The sequence below is a fragment of the Camelus ferus genome, chromosome X (assembly GCF_009834535.1).
Source record: "Camelus ferus isolate YT-003-E chromosome X, BCGSAC_Cfer_1.0, whole genome shotgun sequence".
NCBI classification, from domain to species: Eukaryota; Metazoa; Chordata; class Mammalia; order Artiodactyla; family Camelidae; genus Camelus; species Camelus ferus.
Genome location: NC_045732.1, coordinates 42,287,111 through 42,304,741, shown reverse-complemented (window position 1 = coordinate 42,304,741; position 17,631 = coordinate 42,287,111). Strand labels below are relative to the sequence as shown.

Genomic DNA, 17,631 nt, shown 5'->3' with positions numbered 1-17,631 from the left:
AATATGCCAATTAAAATACAAAGATTGGGAGGGGTTGAGCCAAGATGGCGGAGTAGAGAGACTCACAGTTCACCCTCCCCAACAAATACCCCAAGAAGTATATCTACAAACCCATTGAATCACACAGAACACCTGCTGAACTCTGGCAGAGTGTCTCGCATTTTGAAATACAGGAGGATTCTCACAAAATCCGATAAACAAGTTTATACTGTACAGCACAGGGAACTATATTCAATATCTTGTAGTAATTTACGGTTAAAAAGAATATGAAAACAAATAATGTATGTTCCTGTATGACTGAAGTATTACGCTGTACACCAGAAACTGACACAACATTGTAAACTGACTATACTTCAATAAAAATATATTTAAAAAATACAGAGATTGAAAGAGTAGGTTAAAAATGATGCAACTATATATCATCTATAAGAAACACATTTCCAGTAAAATCATATATATAAACTGAAGGTAAAAGGATGAAAAATATACCATATACCATGTAAACATGAATCAAAAGAAAGCCAGAAACTGTATGAATATTAGATAGATAGTGCAGACTTCATAGCAAACAAAATTACCAAAGACAAAGAAGGACATTACATGGTGATAAATTCACCAAGAAGATGCAGCAATCCTAAACATGCATGCACCTAATAACAGAGCTTCAAAATACACAAAGCAAAACTGTTAGACCTGAAAGGAGAAATAAACAAGTCCACAATTACAGTTGGAGGCCTCTACAGCCCTCTCTGAACAATTGACAAAACTATTAGGTGGAAAATCAGTCAGGATACAGAAGAATACCATCAACCAACAGGATCCAATAATAGCAGAATACATATTCAAGTGCTCATGAAACATTCATCAAGATAAACCAAATCGTGGGCCATAAAACAAACCTTGACAAATGTAAAAGAACGGAAATCATATAGACTATGTTCTCTGACAAAAATGGACTCAAACTAGAAATCAATAATAGAAAGATAGCAAGAAAGTCTCCAAATGCTTGGAGACTAAACAACACACTTCTAAATAATCCACGAGTCAAAGAGGAAATCTGAGGGAAATAAATATACTGAATTGTATGAAAATGAACATATCAAAATTAATGGGATGCAGCTAAAGCAGTATTTAGAGGGAAATTTACAGCACTAAAATCCTTGTATTAGAAAAGAAGAAATTAGGAGTTTGGGATTAACATATACACACTACTATATATAAAACAGATAAACAACAAGGACTTAACTGGATAGCACAGGGAACTATATTCAATATCTTATAATAACCTATAATGGAAAAGAATCTGAAAAAGAATATATATGTGTGCGTGTGTGTGTGTGTATATGTATAACCAAATCACTTTGTTGTAGATCTGAAACTAACACAGCATTATAAATCAACTATACTTCAATAAAAAGAAAGAAAGAAAGAAAAAGAAAAGAGGAAAAATCTCACCTAAGCACCCATCTCAAGAATCTAGAAAAAGAACGAAGGAAAACTAAAGCAAGAAGGAAGTAAATAATAAAAATAAGAGCAGAAATCAATGGAATTGAAAAGAAAAAAATAACAGATGATTTCACTGATTTATAGAACAATTTGAGTAACACAATAAATTATGTAGTCTTGGATTATAACCTAAAGTATAAAATAAATATCCATGAGTCCATACTGATATAAATAAGCTATTAAATAAAAATTGTAAAAGAAGGAAGCATCCAAGGAGATTCTTACAATTGCTTAATTTTGGGAAACAATCAGATTATCTAATATAAAGCTCTTGCAACATAAAATTTCAACAAATAGTAGCTATGAGAGGTAGGTGTGATGATGTCCATGTTATAATGACAAAAACAAATTATTTCAGAGAAATGAAAATGCCAGCAAGGCAAAACATGGAATTAATCTCTTCTAATACTGAGGCTAGTTTCATTCTATAATATCATATTTTCTCTCTTGTAACAGAATGTGACATATAAACGAAAAAATTTGCTTCCAGTAGCCCAAGTCCTCTATCTCTTGCAATAAAAGATTAATATTCTCACTGACATGAAGGCAGCAGGACTTAAGACCCAAAGCTCTAGAGTCACTTTATGTTCTAGGACTAGTTGTTCTAAATGCAAAAGTAACAAGGTTTCTTTCTCACCATTCTGTAGTCAAAACCTCCTCTGGACAGATGGAAAATCTGTTTTTCTGCTCCTATTTATGTGCATTTTATTCCCTAAGTTTTTCTGCATGATACAGACATGTATAAATACACTTTGTTATCTACCATGCCCAGAAAGATCCCTAGCAAAAGATGGAAATAAAAGGAGACCTCTGAGAAAGTGAGAAATGCTCTCTCTGTCTGACACACTAAAGCTACACCCCTCCACTTGCACGAGGGCAGGTGGAACCTGTGACTTGTTTCTAATCAATAGAATATGGCAAACATGATGATATGTCACCCTCTTGATTTGGTTATGCTACATGGCAAATGTGATGGGATGTCATTCTTACGGTTACGTTATGTAAGACTCAGGCTTAGCAGAATGGAGAAAAGACTGTCCCCTTGCTGGCTTTGAAAAAGTAAGCTGCTATGTTTTGAGAGGATCTATGGAGAAGGCCACATGGCAAGGAACCATAAGCAGCCTCTAGGAGTGGAGAGCAGTCCTCTACCAAAAGCAAACAACAATAACAACAAAAATAGGGACCTCAGTCCTCCAGCTGAAAGGAGATAAATTCTGCCAACAACCAGAATGAGCTTGGAAATGAATTCGTCCCTAGTCAACCCTCCAGATGAGAATGTAGTCCAGCCAGCATGCTAACTGCAGCCTTGAAAGATGCTGAACAGAGAACCTAGTCATGCTGCAACCAGACTCCTGACTCACAGAAACTGAGATGATAAATGTGTGCTGCTTTAAGGCACTAATTTTGTGCAACGGTTAACTAATACATTCTCTTTTCCTTTGCAGCCAAGGAAGACTACTTATAGTCGAAGTGAAGATACACAAAGTCAGTTTCTCATCATATAATTATCACAGAGGAAAGTCTACAGGATCCACTAAACCATTACCAAATCCAAGTGCAACCCTGACACTTTGCTACCCTTGGGGCAGAAAATGACTGGTTTCACAAGGATTGACTCATTTTTCCTGGGCTGGTGGTAGCGCTCTGAAGGCTGTGAGGGCCCACCACAGCCCACAGCCCTGATCTCCAACCTAGTCTTTTCCTTCTCTGTCTACAACTTCCTCATCTATCTTTTCCTGCACTGTGTCCCACCTGCCAGTTGGCTCTTTCCAATCACAGGCCAGATCTTTGAATCTTTGGGTCCTTCCCAATTCTCCACGTCTGGCTCCCTTTGACTTCTTGGCTAGGGAAGGCTTTATATTCTAAAGCCAGGCACTTAAGTATCATCACCAAAATGAAAGTGAAGATTACTGTTTTCCCCAAAGAAAAAGAAAATGGAATCTGTCTTGAAAAACAAAAAAGTTCATCAGAAAACAAGCCTATCCATTGGTACATGGTTTACTCCTTACATCTCCAAAATCTGGGTATGTAGGTATATAAGCAGAAGGCAGCTCTCTATTTTTTTAAGTCTAAAAATTTAGTATCTGATCTCACCTCAGCAGGTTTCTTGTGTTCATTTGGAATTTTTGACTTGTTCCTATACATTGAGCCAGAAGTAAAGGAGGTGGAAGGACCTGCAAAAGATAATTAGAAAAAATACTGAGACTTATTACCTGCTAATATAACTAAATGTCATCTAAGGGAATATGAAAGATATGACAGAGAAGAGCACAGTGACCTCATATCACTGAAGAAAATAGTTAAACTGCAACCAAGAAAGCCTCATAATGGGGTTTAACAACATTTACAGGTGACCTCCCAGGGTGTAAAAGCTTCAGCAATGTTAATGCTGAGGAGATTCAATTTGGTGTAATCATACCTCATAACAACTTGAAATAACACAATTCATGTTCCATCTGGAGAGAAAGTATCTGCAAAAGCAACTGAAAAAACTAAAAATGTGAAGCAAGTAATCTCTGTATCCTTCAGCACTTCCCCAGATGCTACTGTTAATAAAGTTGTTGTCTTTTACAAATGATGACTCACCGAGTCAAACACTTGGTACCTGAGCTACAAATAGAATTGCAGGGCCTACAATTTATGCTATTCTCATACTTTTCTTCCTTTCTTGAAAAGTACTTTTAAATCATTGGTAGATTTGGCTTTTGTTGTTCGGGTAAATAAAAAGTGGAAAACAAAATGCTATAGGTCACACAATGCCAATTCTCTCACCTAACTTATCTATTTCTTATGAAATTTAAATGAATAAGAAAAATGGTACCCCAAACTTTCCTTCCTAGAAACATTGTTTTTTTAACCACTGAAGGAAGCATGAAACAGCCTGTCCTCAAGTCAAAGAAAAATCCTCAAGGAGTACAGATACAGAGGTTTACCAGCTGGTGGGAGGTTCTACTCACTCTCGTCTGAACTGTCACTGCTGCTGAGAGTTCTATGGCGTTTCATCCTGGAGCATCCTGGGAAAGAGAACAACACTGAATAAAATAGTCAACACGCACACACCCATCCCAGAGGGCAGTCAATACTGCCCAAGAAGCAGCAGCAGGCGAATCACACAAATCAAATGGTTTCTGTTAAGAATATTCTCAAACGACCTTAGAGTGATGGGAGAAGAGTACTACCAGATTCTCCAACATAGAGTATGTCAAAGCCTGGGTGACACGACATATTAATTTTAGGAGGAAACCCAAGCAGCCGTGGATGAATGGTACAAGATTGGCTGGAGCCTTAGATGTGGCCACATGACCACTGTCCACCCAAAGGTGGGCAGCCACAGGGCCATCATCAGCCAGGTATCCCCAATAAGGGAAGAGTAGGAAAGAAAAAAACAGTCACAAACGCAGAGCTGTCAAGGGCCAAGGTTAAAAGGCATGAGACATAGCTGGCTGAAGAAAAAACAAGTGAGGTATGGCCCACTTTTAAAAGCACAACCCACTGCTTTTCTGCCTGCCCTTTCTCCCTCTGTCTCACCTTCTCCCTGTCCCTATCCCACAAAACACTAGCCTAATTTAAAATTATCTATCTTATTGCAAGAAATGCTATAGAAAGCTCCTATATTGTGAAAAATACATAATATTTTAAACTAAAACTTCTAATGGTTTAAGCGTCATCCCATGGTGTGTGTGTGTGTCCAATCTGTCCAATGACAGATTAAAAAAAAAGGCACCACCTTTCTGGGAACACATCGGCAAAAGAAGGTAGGAAAAAAGGAAGACAGAGTTAGACACTTTAAATCACAAAGGAAGTGCTCAAAATATAAACTAGAAAAGACAGTAATACAGTCAGTAACGGACATTCTTTCATGTGCCACAGTATACAAAATGCTAGTAGGGGCAATCACGATTCCACAAGGAATAAGGTCAGGGCTACTGCTTCCAAGCCACTCATAGTCTACCAAGGAGACAGAAATCCAACTACAAGGCCACTATGACCAATTAGGAATAACAGAAACAAAACTGCATATTAAAAAGCTATTAAGAGTTCCGTTTCTGGCATGACAACGTGAAGCACTTTGTGGACCCACTCCTCAGTGAAACTGGTGGAAATTATTCTAAAAATAAACAAAAACCCCTCATTTAAAATCTCTGGAAATGGTCCTAAGGGCAAACAACAAATGAAGAAGTATTTATTAAAGAAAATCTACTACAACTCAGTGCATAAAGAAAGAGTCTCTGCTATTTGGACCTAGACCCACTCCCTCCACCCCTGCTCCCAGCACAGATCTCCCACCAGACTGGTGCAGCCAAGAACACAAGAGCTCCCTCTCCTCCAGCTCCCAGTTGCAAGGCTTTCTTCCTTGGAGGAGCAGACTGTCTCTGTTTCTCATCCTGTCCCCAACTACTATCTGTTGCTGAGGCTAAGTTCCAGACAAGTATGGCTGAGAGATGGGGTTTCCTTCTTCCAGGTGGCCCCAACTCCTGAGATGGAGGCTAAGCCTTGGCTGTGGTACCACCAATACTGAGGCCCCAACTGTCCTGGCCCCAGCTTGCAGAGTAGGGGTTGTACATTAGGACAGGCAAACTTAGCAGACCTGGGGCTGCCACTTAGAGGGGAACACATCATTGTCCCCACCCCCTGCATTAGAGCTAGGCTCAGAGACTTTGCCTAGGAGGAGAAGTAGGCCATAGAACAGAGGGTTCAAAATCTTCCCCCAGTGGAACTGACTTCATTTTCAACAGTGTCTTGGCCTAGGCTAGCATGCTGGAGAGAATCAGGGAAAGAAACAGCTGGGAAGAACCATCCTGGGGTCAGAAGAAATCTCTAATACTGATCTCAGGAACCATCCCTTCAAAGGAGCCCTAATTTGACTACATCAGTTTGGGGAGCAATTTGTGCCCCAGGGCATTATTAAAAACAACAATGCAATCAGCCAGCAATTAGTGGAGTTCAACAGCTGTGAAAGAGTCAAAAAGAGCCCTGCCAAAACCAGTCACCCCAGGGTGACTGTGGGCATACCAAAGGCTGCACCCCTAAGAAGCAATATCGAGACTTCACACTGCAGGGCAAGGGGGGAGAGTATTAAACAGACTTCAATAAAATAATGCAGCCAGTCACTAAAAAAGTAAACAAATAAATAACACTAAAGAGCCTTGGGGGTGGTGGGGCACCAGTACTGAGTTGCTACATTATATTATATCAAACGTTCCGTTTCCAACAAAAAATTATGCGACATACAAAGAAATAGGAAAGTATGACCTATACACCGGCAAAAAAAGCAGGCACCAGAAACTGCCTGTGAGTACAACCAGATGTCAGATTTAATAGGCAAAGACTTCAAATTATCCATATAAATATGTTCCTAGAACTAAAGAAAACCATGAACCAAGAAAAAAGATGAAGAAAAATGAACAAAGCCCGAGAGTAATGTTGGACACCATTAAGTACACCAACATATATGTAATGGGAGTACCAGAAAAAGAGAGAGGAAAAAGCAAAAAAAAAAAAAAAAAAGTATCTTTCTTAAATGTCTGTAAACTTCCCAATTTCACTGAAAACATTAATCTGTACAACCAGGAAGCTCAACAAACACCAAGTAGTTTACACTACCACCACCACTGCTACTACACCATACTACTATTTGCAAAGAGATGCAAAAAGAGATGATATATCATGGTCAAACTGCTGAAAGCCAGATAAGGAGAAAATCTTGAAAGCAGCAAGGAGAAAATGACTCCTCACTTATAAGGAAACCCCAGTAGGATTAACAGGTAGCTTCTCTTGAGGAACAATGGAAGTTAGAAGGCAGTGAGATAAGATACTCAAAGTGCTCTGTAGAGACGTTGGCACATATCAGTGAATGTATTAAGAATCATGAAATTGTACACTTTCAATGGGTGAATGGTATGGTATTGAAATTATAGCTCAATAAAGCTATTATTAAAACAACTAATAGGATTAGCACAAGTATCAAAATCATTAATCAATGTTCTATGTGTCCTACTGTCAAAGTCAATTGAATATTTCTTTTTTTAACTGCAATATAATTAACACATAATACTGTTAGTTTCAGGTTTATAACAAAATAATTCAGTATCTGTATATACTGCAAAATGAAGAATATTTCTTTCAATAGGATGTTAACCTCCCATCATATAAATTTTGGGGGCAATATTTGGCTTCCAGTGCAAAACTTAAAACGTTCACTCTTCAGAAATGCAAACAAAAACAACAATAATAACAAAACACTTTGCATCAAAAAGTAGCATGTAGTTTAAAGTCACAATGAAGGTATAAATTTAAAAATAAAAGTAATGTATTTTCTAATTATTCCCTACTGAACGCACAAACACACCTAGAGTAGCACTTTAGTTTTCTGATATCATCGAGATGTTCCATATATGTAAACTTTCCAGATAAATGGTGTGTCCAAACATTTAGAATCCTATTTACATTGGGAATAGTTTTGAAATACCCATTTACTAGTAGTCGATTGCTGCAGTAACAAGTTACCACAAACTCAGTGGCTTAAAACTACACAAATTTATTATCTTACAGTTCAGTGAATCAGAAGTCTGATACAGATATTACAGGGCTAAAGTCAAAATGTCAGCTGGGTTACAGTTCTTTCTGGAGGCTCTAGGAGACAGTCTTTTCCTTGCGTTTTCCATCTTCTAGAGGTCACTCACATTCCTTGGATCCTGGCCAGCTTCCTCAGTCTTCCTGCTTCTCTCCAAACTCTGCTTCTGTCATCATATCTCATACTCTAACCTTTCTCTTCTGCCTCCCTCTTCCACTTTTTATTAACTTTTTATTCCACTTTTTATTAACCCTTGTTATTGCCTCAGGCTCACCCAGAAAATCCAGGATAATGTCCCTATTTTAAAGTAAGCTGATTAGCAACCCTAATTCTCCTCTGCCATATAACTTAACAAGTTCACAGGTTCCAGGGATTAGGGTACAGCCATCTTAGGGGGTCCATTATTCTGCCTACCACAACCTAATATATTTTTGCATTATTAAAAGCAAATACACTCCCACACAAATATGCCAAACAGGTTTCTGACAAAGGTAGAAAAGTAATTCAATGGAGGAAAGATAGTCTTTTCAACAAATGGTACTAGAACAATAGGGGGGAAAAAAACCCTCAACCTAAGTCTCATACCTTATACAAAAGTTAACTCAAAATATATCATAGGCTTAAACGTAAAAGTATAAAATTTTTAGAAAAACATAGAAGAAAATCTTCAGGACCTTGGGCTAAGCAAACAGTTCTTCAACTTGATACCAAAAGCATGATCTATCAAAGAAAAATTTATTTTCATCAAAATGAAAAACTTGCTCCACAAAACTTGCACACAAAAGACTGTTAAGAAGATATAAAAACAAGCTACGGAATGGGACAAAATATTTACAAACCATATATCCAACAATGGGTTTGTATCCAGACCATATAAAGAACTCATAAACTTCAACAGTAAGGAACAAATGATTCAATCAAAATGAGCAAAAGACCTGAACTGACATTTCACCAAAAAGCACTACAAATGACAAATAAGCACATGAAAAGATGTTTAATATCATTAGCCATCAGGGAAATGAAAATTAAAACCACAATGGCTGAAGTGAAAAATAGTGAAAATTCAAGTGGTAAAAATGTGAAGAAACTGTATCACTCATACATTGCTGATGGGAATTTATAATGGTACAGTTATTTTAGAAAACAATTTGGTTGTTTCTTTAAAAATTAAACATGCAACTACCATAGGATCCAGAAATTGCTCTCCTGGGCATTGTTTCCAGAGAAATGGAAATATATGTTCACATAAAAACCTATACACAAATGTTTATAGCACCTTTCTTCATAATAGCCAAAAACTGGAGACAACCCAGATGTCTTTCAACAGGTGAATGGTTAAACAATCTGTGGTACATCTGGACCATGGAAACCTACTCAGCAATAAAAAGGAACAAAGTACTGATACATGCTACGATATGTAAAACAAGTATAAAACAGGTAAAAAAAAACCACTTAATAAAAACATTATGCTCAGTGAAAGAAGTCATAAAGACTAGATCACTTTTGTATGATTACATTTATATAAAATGTCCAGAGTAGGACTATCTATAGAGACAGGAAGTAGATTAGTGGTTGCCTAGGGCTGGGAGTGGGAACATGTACTGACTGCAAATGGGCACAAAGCTGCTTTTTGGGATGACAGAAATGTTCTAAAATTGGATAGCAGTGAGGTTGCAAAACTCTGTAAATATACTAAAACCCACTGACCTGTTTACTTAAAAAAATGGATGAATTTTATAGTATGTCAATTATACCTCAATAAAACTTTAAGAAACCTTAAAAAATTATTGTGACATTTTACCAATGAGAAATTTTTAAGTAGAGTCAAGAATAGTAGCAATAGAAAACTTCTGTGTCTACTGAACATAACCTCCATATGAATAACTCATACTGGGACTGAAGGCAGCAAATGCCATACTTTTACTCTCTAAACACTCTCAATGAAGAAAGCTAACTGAGCATGGCCCCTCTCTCTTCACTTTTTTGAAAGTTTCAGGATACCTAAGACTTCTTATGAGCTAGATACTCCTCGCATCTGAAGTTCTGGTCTTATGTGACTCCATTTTCTATGATATTCTTTCCCTCAGATGAGCTACCAAACTGCTCATGACTGAAGGAGGTGCAGATATTTAAGAATCTGAAAAATTCGGCGTTTTTTTAAAAAAACTTAAAAAAAACTTTTTGGGGGTAATTAGGTTCATCTACTTATTTATTACTTATGGTGGAGGTACCAGGGATTGAACCCAGGACCTCGTGCATGCTAGGCATGTACCCTACCACTGAGCTATACCCTCCCCTTCTGGTGTTTTTCAAATGACTGCAGTAACCATCATTTTTTTAATAGATGGAAACCAAAAAAAATCTTGTAATAACAGTAAACAGTATGTTCATGTATAACTGAAAAATTGTGCTCTACACTGGAAATTGACACAACACTGTAAAATGACTATAACGCAATAAAAAAAATGTTAAAAAAGGGCTTCAGCCATCTAGATGAGTTAATGTAACTTATCCCATAAGTTATTTGTAAACCAGTGACTTTCATATTGTACCTGATTCATGACTAAGGTTTTCAAATATAAACTATGGGAGCTCCAAAACAAAACAAAACAAAACAAAACAAAACAGTAAACAGCCTAGGAAACAGATTACCTAATACCAGTAACACCAGTCCTGGTAAATAGGTTGCTAATAATCTTTAGAAAAGAAAACAAAGCAAGCAAATTTTGGGGTCTGGGCTGTTAAAAGTCCACTGACCTATCTGTACATTTCTGAGACAGTACTTCTGTTTTAATTACTACAGAAAAATGACAAAGAAAAATAAGTATCAGCAGGATTATTCCATGATGGTTAAATCTTTGAATCTGTCTTTATTACTTCTAATCACAACAGTCCTATAAATATCATGAACAGACATTTGACAGATGAGGACATCGGGGCTCCAAAATGTTTTAATGACATACCTGGGGCTACATGGCCACCAGAGGGCAGAGCTGGCAGGTATATGGGGAATGGGCACTACAAGCCGACCCTGAGATCTGAGGCAGGCGGGGGGGGGGGGGGGGGGGCGTAGGATAACAGCAGGGATGCTGCCCCTTCTAAGCCCAGTCTCCTCAGCAAGGCCTTCAAGGCCCACAGCATTCTGGCTCCAATTTGTCAGGCCTCATCAGGCCTGCTCCCTTGCCTCCTACACATTCTATGCCCCATGTGATTCCATGAAGAAACAGGATTCCATCTTGTACCATACTTGTCGGCCTTTGCACAGGGCTCTTTCAGCCGCCTACAGTTCCCTCCCTGTTTACCCCGACCACTCACTTCCCCCTAACCTGGTCCTACCTACCCATTTGCTGGATTTCCTTCGTGGGGCTTCTCAGATATGCCTCTCCCACAATTATTCACTCCTTTGCTTTCTACTCAAGTCTCTGAACATGCTTCTGTCCATGTAAAAAGCACTTCACTTGCATCGTAAAATATTCTTTACATAGTCAGCCCTGCCACAAGACCACAACCATCTTCAAAGCAGGAACTATGTCATATTCATCTCTTACCCCTCAGGTCTCAGTACAGTGTCTTACACAGAGTAAACATGCAAAAAAGTTAATAGAAGCTGTGGTGCCCTGCCTAGACCCCCTTTACTAGCTAGCACACCCATCTCCCAGCTCCTGCCTGTTGGCTGCTAATGGCTCACAGCTGTCCCCTTCCCCAAGGGCTGGAGTCCTGCCAGGGAGATTATACTCTCCCTGCCTCCTTCCCGGGGCAGCCAGCAACCAATAATTGCTCTACATCACCCACCCGCCCCCAACCAAAACAGGCTAAGGTTGGATTTTCCTAAGACCAGCTCCTTCCTCTTCCCTACCCTCTTGTCTTCGCTCCATTACACGTTTCTCCTGAGCACTTCCTCAACAAGTCACGTACGTAAAAATATTATCTTGTGTTCTGCTTCTAGGCACCCCTATTCACCCCTAAGGTGAATCTTCACTGGCTGGTACACTTTAAAAAGTACTTTAGAATAAAATTTTTTGTTAAGCAAAACCATAATAAGTATAGCGCAACCTTGTAGTAACTTCGTGATGTGCTTCAGTGTCTTACATTTGGATATACATTTCTTTAATTTCTAGTCCTCTATTCAGAGCGCAGACTTTATAAAGTCATTCTTTTCTTTCACACCTCCCACAATGAGTATTCTTTTGTTTTGGCAGAAATGAAATGTGCACCAGCCCTCACCTTGCACCCCTGAGAACAGTAATTTGATGGCAGTTTTCAAATTTTATTCCTACTATAATCTCAACCAAAATGATTAACAGCATGCTGATTTATCTTAACAGTGACTGTAAGCCAGACAAAATATAAATGTATAAAGTAAGTGCCTTCCTTGGGTGAAACTCCCTCTTAAAGATGTACTGTCTGGAAGTCAACCCAACTAGGATTATTTGGGACTGGAATCTAAGTCTGTGGTTTGGTGGCTACTTGACTCCCCATTAATATTCCCACAGGAGAGCAGGCAGGCAGGAAAAGTGATTAATTCAAACACAGCCTTTCCTTTCCTTCTATACACCCACAAGACACACTTCTGAAACGCATGGTCAGTGCAGGGAGCTGCTATTCACTGCCATCAGTGGGGCCATCCAGCAGCTTAAAAATAATCTAAGGCTCTACTTTAAACATATTCACACCCTTTGACCCAGGAATTATATTTCCAACGTTCACCTTTGAAAAATAATCCAGAATAACCAACTATTTTAAAAAGTACTTAAACATTTATAAGGCAGTTGGAGAAATTTAAACACTAAGCTATATACTTGATATTAAAGGATGACTGTTCATTTTTTTTAGATGTGATCATGGTATTATGGTTATGTTTTTTTAAAGAGTGCTTATCTTGTTGAGCTACTTACTGAAGTACTTATGGATGAAACAGGATAGTGCCTGGGATCTGCTTAAAAATAATCTGTTAATGGTAAAGTTGAAAAAAAGAAAAATAATCCAAAACACAGAAAATAATTTATGAACAAAAGTATTCATTAAAATTCCCTAATAAAAATAATAAATGAAACCTAGATATCAAACAAAAGAGGAATAATTAAAGTATATTAATATTATGGTATTTCATTCAATCATTAAACATGGTATACAGGGAAACGTTTATATTAAAATGTTGAGTGGAAAAAACAGTATAAAAATTGGTTAGTGAGACTGAATCTAAGAAATAAAATACATAGAAAATAGATGAAGGCCATAAACCAATCTAATAATATTAGTTGCACCAGTAACATTGAAGTAATGGATATCTGAGCGATAAAAACATTCTTTCCAATTTTTTCCATTCTCCACATTTTACAGTACACACACAGGACATTTATAATTAGACAAAACTTCTATGATTTCAAGGTATTTGTCCTCCATGCCACCCACAAATGATGCAGCTTACTTGAAAAACTGAAACTACAAAAGTAGTTGTCACTGTCATTCAAGATGGACATCAACTAGAACTGGAAAAAATCCAGAAAAGCACAATACAATCAATTGGATAGAGAAGCCTCCATATTATAAAGTTAGTCCAAAAAACCCACAAAACATTACAGTTTGGAAAAGACAAATATCTAAAACAATGGTTCCCAACTGAAGGCAATTTTGTTCCCAGGGGACACAAGGCAATATCTGGAGGCATTCTTGGTTGTCACAACTGCGAAAGGGTGGTGTTACTGATGTCTAGGGGGTAGAGGTCAGGAAAGCTGCTAAACATCCTACATTTATCTGGCCCAAAATGTCAATACTGCCAAGGTTGAGAAATCCTGCTCTAAAAGAATGAAGCAAAAATCGATAAGAATCAAGAAGAGTGTAGAAATGATTTACCTTAGTCACCTAATCACAGACTTAAAGTAACAAGAGGCACTCCTGTAACCTAAAAGCAATTTTATCAAAAAGAAAACAGGACTTTGAGCAATGCTTAGGGAACTTAGAGAACTCATCAGCTCAAGTGGAACAGAATGAAAATGTAAACAGGTTCAAGAAGGACTGAGATAAAATCAGGGAGGATAAATCCATGATGGTATTTGGAAGTAATCCTTAAGTAAAGAAGCATCTGAAAGTCCAGCTCCCTCAGGCCTTCGGGAAAATATCCTTCAGAGCCACGAACAGAGACAGAAGTTTGAGTTAGGCCACTGGTCAGACCAGAGCAGCACACTTCTTTTATCCTTAAGGATCAATTCCTGCCTATGTGGGCAAAGAAACTCCCAAACTATTCCTTAAACGGAAATCATGAATACCATAAATGTGTTTCCCAAGCTGATTACCTCCGTTTTGGGGTAAACAATACTTACCCTCTCCACACCAAGACCATCTGAGCCCACTGCTATGCTTTAACTCAGAATTCACCCCTCTGTACAAAACAACTCAATCTATCACTGTTTCAGTGTTCTGGAAAGAAAGCTTCTCTTAGAGCCTGTCTCTCAAATATCTTTCATCTCTACCACACTTCAGTTAGTGAGGGACTAAAACCATAAATATCTGAGCAAACAAAAAAAATCATTGGAAGAAAAAGAACGACATAGCCTACATATTTCACTACTTCTCTTTACTTTCAATAAATCTTTGTTAAAAAAAAAAAAAGAGAGAGAGAGATACCAGAAGTTGGAGTCGACGAACTTTTCTGTACTTTCTAAAAGAAGACTATTTTCATCTCAGTCATTTTAAACTTTGTTTTAAAAAATTAAGACACATCATGTGACTCATGAGTCCCCTGTGACCAGACAAGGAGTCTGGAAGTCAACTCTTTTTCAAAGCCCTCAAAATGCATTAAAGAAAGAAGAAAACACAAATTTACCTAGGTAGGTTCCTGCCACTCAGTCAAGTATTTCTGTGTCAACCACAGTTACCCTTTTGCCAGGAAGCAGGCTTACCTCCTTTAATACATTAACAAATTATTTGGGAATTTCAAATGCTCTGAGTACAAATCATCTTGCATGGGAAGGCCAGGTTTGGGAAGGGAGTTTAAATCAGGGTTCAGCAAACCTTTTCTGTAAAGGACCAAGTAGCAAATATTTTTGGCTTTGTGGGCCATATGGTCTCTGTGGCAATTATTCAAATCTGCTATTGTAGAATGAAAGCAGCCACAGACAGTACATAAACAAATGAGCATGGCTCTGTTCCAATAAAACTTTATTATGCTAAAATTTGAATTTCATATAATTTTCACATGTCATGAAATATTATTCTTCATTTTTCAACCATTTAAAAATGTAAAAACCATTCTTAGCTCACAGGCCATACAGAAACAGGTGGCAGGCCAGATCTGGCTCACAGGCCGTAGCTTTTCAACCTCTGGTCTAAACTAAAAGAAACTTCTTTTAGTGAAAGAAAGGACACTGAGAATTGGAAGCCTACAGTTGAATTATCACTCTCCTAACACCATCCCCTCCTTCCCAATCTCTCTCTTTTTGGCTGATACAGACCTCGCTGGAAGGTTTCAGCTTGGGTGGCCTATTCTGTGATGTTATCTTGACAGATTTTAATGGTCTTAGCCTCTTTCTAAATTAAAATCTGTTTTACGCCTTTTAAGGAAAAAGGCCCAGTTACAATAACTTTTTAAGAATTAGCAGTACATTTTCTTTTTAATTTATGCACATATATTCAGCAATTTCAACTATCCAGATAAATAAGTAGATTTGACATCTTAAAAATAAAGAGATGTATGTATAAAACATAAATCTTTTTCAGATAAAATATCTTTGCAAATAAGACCTCTTAAGAGTAAAGTAAACCAACAATAACTTTTGCTATAAAATATGTAATTTTCTCCAGATAGAAACTCAAACAATTTTTTAAAATAATGATTTCCATTATGTCTTATCTCATGCTGTGAGCTGCTTCCACACTGAAACTTAGTCACATGTGCCCCTAATACATTTACAATAATATCTACTTGATTTTAAGTGATCATCAGAATTTATTAGAAGGATAAATACCTCTGTCCCAGGTTTTAGAAACAATAACAGGCATGTAAGCCTCACATATAAGGTCAAACAAACAGAAACAATCCCAAACTTACTGAGGAAGTTCAAATCCACCGCACATCAACTGTTAATACTGTGTTAATATGGGGCAGGCATAGCACTGGCCACCAGAACAGAAAAACCAAGTCCTTCGGCTTCCTCAGAGCCAGGGTCACAGGACCAGGTGCACTAGACACACTGTTACTATGGCTTGGGTGATCACAGCCTAAAGCTGGTGACCAATGATGTGTGACAAACCAATCAGAAGGGGGTTTCAGGGTTAATCCCAAATCAATCAAGGTGGTGTGGGTGTGAAGTGAAGGTGGGGGGGCTGCTGTTAAACATTCACTTCCGGTCAGGGCTATACCCATGGCAAAGGAGCAGTCAGGCAGGGAAGTTACCATACAAGGGAAAGGGTAAGTACTGACTTTGAGGGCAACAGAAAGTGAGGGAAAAGGAAATGGCTACAAATTTCCCTCAGGAGAAATGAAAGGGCCAGGCCACTGATGTCAACATAGGTTAAACCCTGAGAAAACGTAGCTGGACTCCCCAGCAGAGGTTCTCAAACCCCATTACACATTGGAATCATCTGGGAAGCTTGTAAGAATCCCAATTCCCAAACTGCACCCATTACCAATTAAGTCAGAATCTTTCTTTTCAAAGAACCAGCTTTTGGATTCATTGTTTTTCTCTATTGTTTTTGTTTTCAACTACATTAACTTTTCTTTTCTTTATTATTTTCTTCCTCCAACTTGCTCTTGTTCTTTATTTCCTTCCTCCATTTTGTTCTCTTTTCTGTTTTCTCAAGGTGGAAGCTTAGATTATTCATTTGCAACTTTTCATCTATTCCTCATATAAGCATTTAGTGCTATAAATTTCTCAGCACTGATTAAGCTACAACCTACAAGTTTTGATATGCTGTACTTTCATTTTCATTCAGGTCAATGTGTTTTTTTTTAATTTCCCTTGAGACCTCCTCCTTGACCCATGGATTAATGAGAAGTGTGTTGTTTAGTTTCCAAGTGCTTGGAGATTTTTCCTGTAGTCTGTTTTTGATTTCTAGTTGGATTCCATTTTGGTCAGAGAATATACTCTGTATGATTTCAATTCTTTTATATTTTATTGGGGTTTGTTTTATGACCTGGGATACAGTCTATATTGGTGAATGTTACGTGTGTACCTGGAAAGTAAGTACATATAATGCTACTGAAGTTTCCAACTATAACTGTGAATTTATCCATTTCTCAATTCAGCTATGTTGTTTTGCTTCATGTACTTTGAAGCTCTGTTGTTTGTTGCATACACATTTAAGATTACTGTGTCTTCTGGGTGGACTGAACTTTGGAATCATTATGTAGTGCTCCTCTTTGTCTTTGGTAATTTTCTTTGCTCTGATGTCTGATTTATCTGATATTAGTACAGCCACTCCAGCTATCTGTTGATTGGCATGGTATGTCTTTTTTCCATCCATTTGATTTTAAACTACGTATACCATTACATTTAATTGTAATAGAGTGAAATGTGTCTACTCCATCTTATCTAGAACAGGAAATTTGCTCT

The 17,631-nt window shown here is 37.8% G+C and overlaps 1 protein-coding gene across 6 annotated transcripts in view; it reads right to left on the bottom strand.

Annotated features, from left to right (window-relative positions):
• JADE3 (jade family PHD finger 3) overlaps positions 1-17,631 on the bottom strand; it is a 138,694-nt gene that overhangs the window by 69,027 nt on the left and 52,036 nt on the right. For all 6 annotated transcript variants that reach the window (XM_032475916.1, XM_032475918.1, XM_032475917.1 and 3 more), the window contains exons 2-3: positions 4,464-4,520; positions 3,601-3,680 (exon numbers count right to left, since the gene is read on the bottom strand). In XM_032475916.1, coding sequence (XP_032331807.1) covers positions 3,601-3,680; positions 4,464-4,509 — 126 coding nt within the window. In that variant the 5' untranslated portion in view covers positions 4,510-4,520. The remainder of the gene's footprint in view (positions 1-3,600; positions 3,681-4,463; positions 4,521-17,631) is intronic.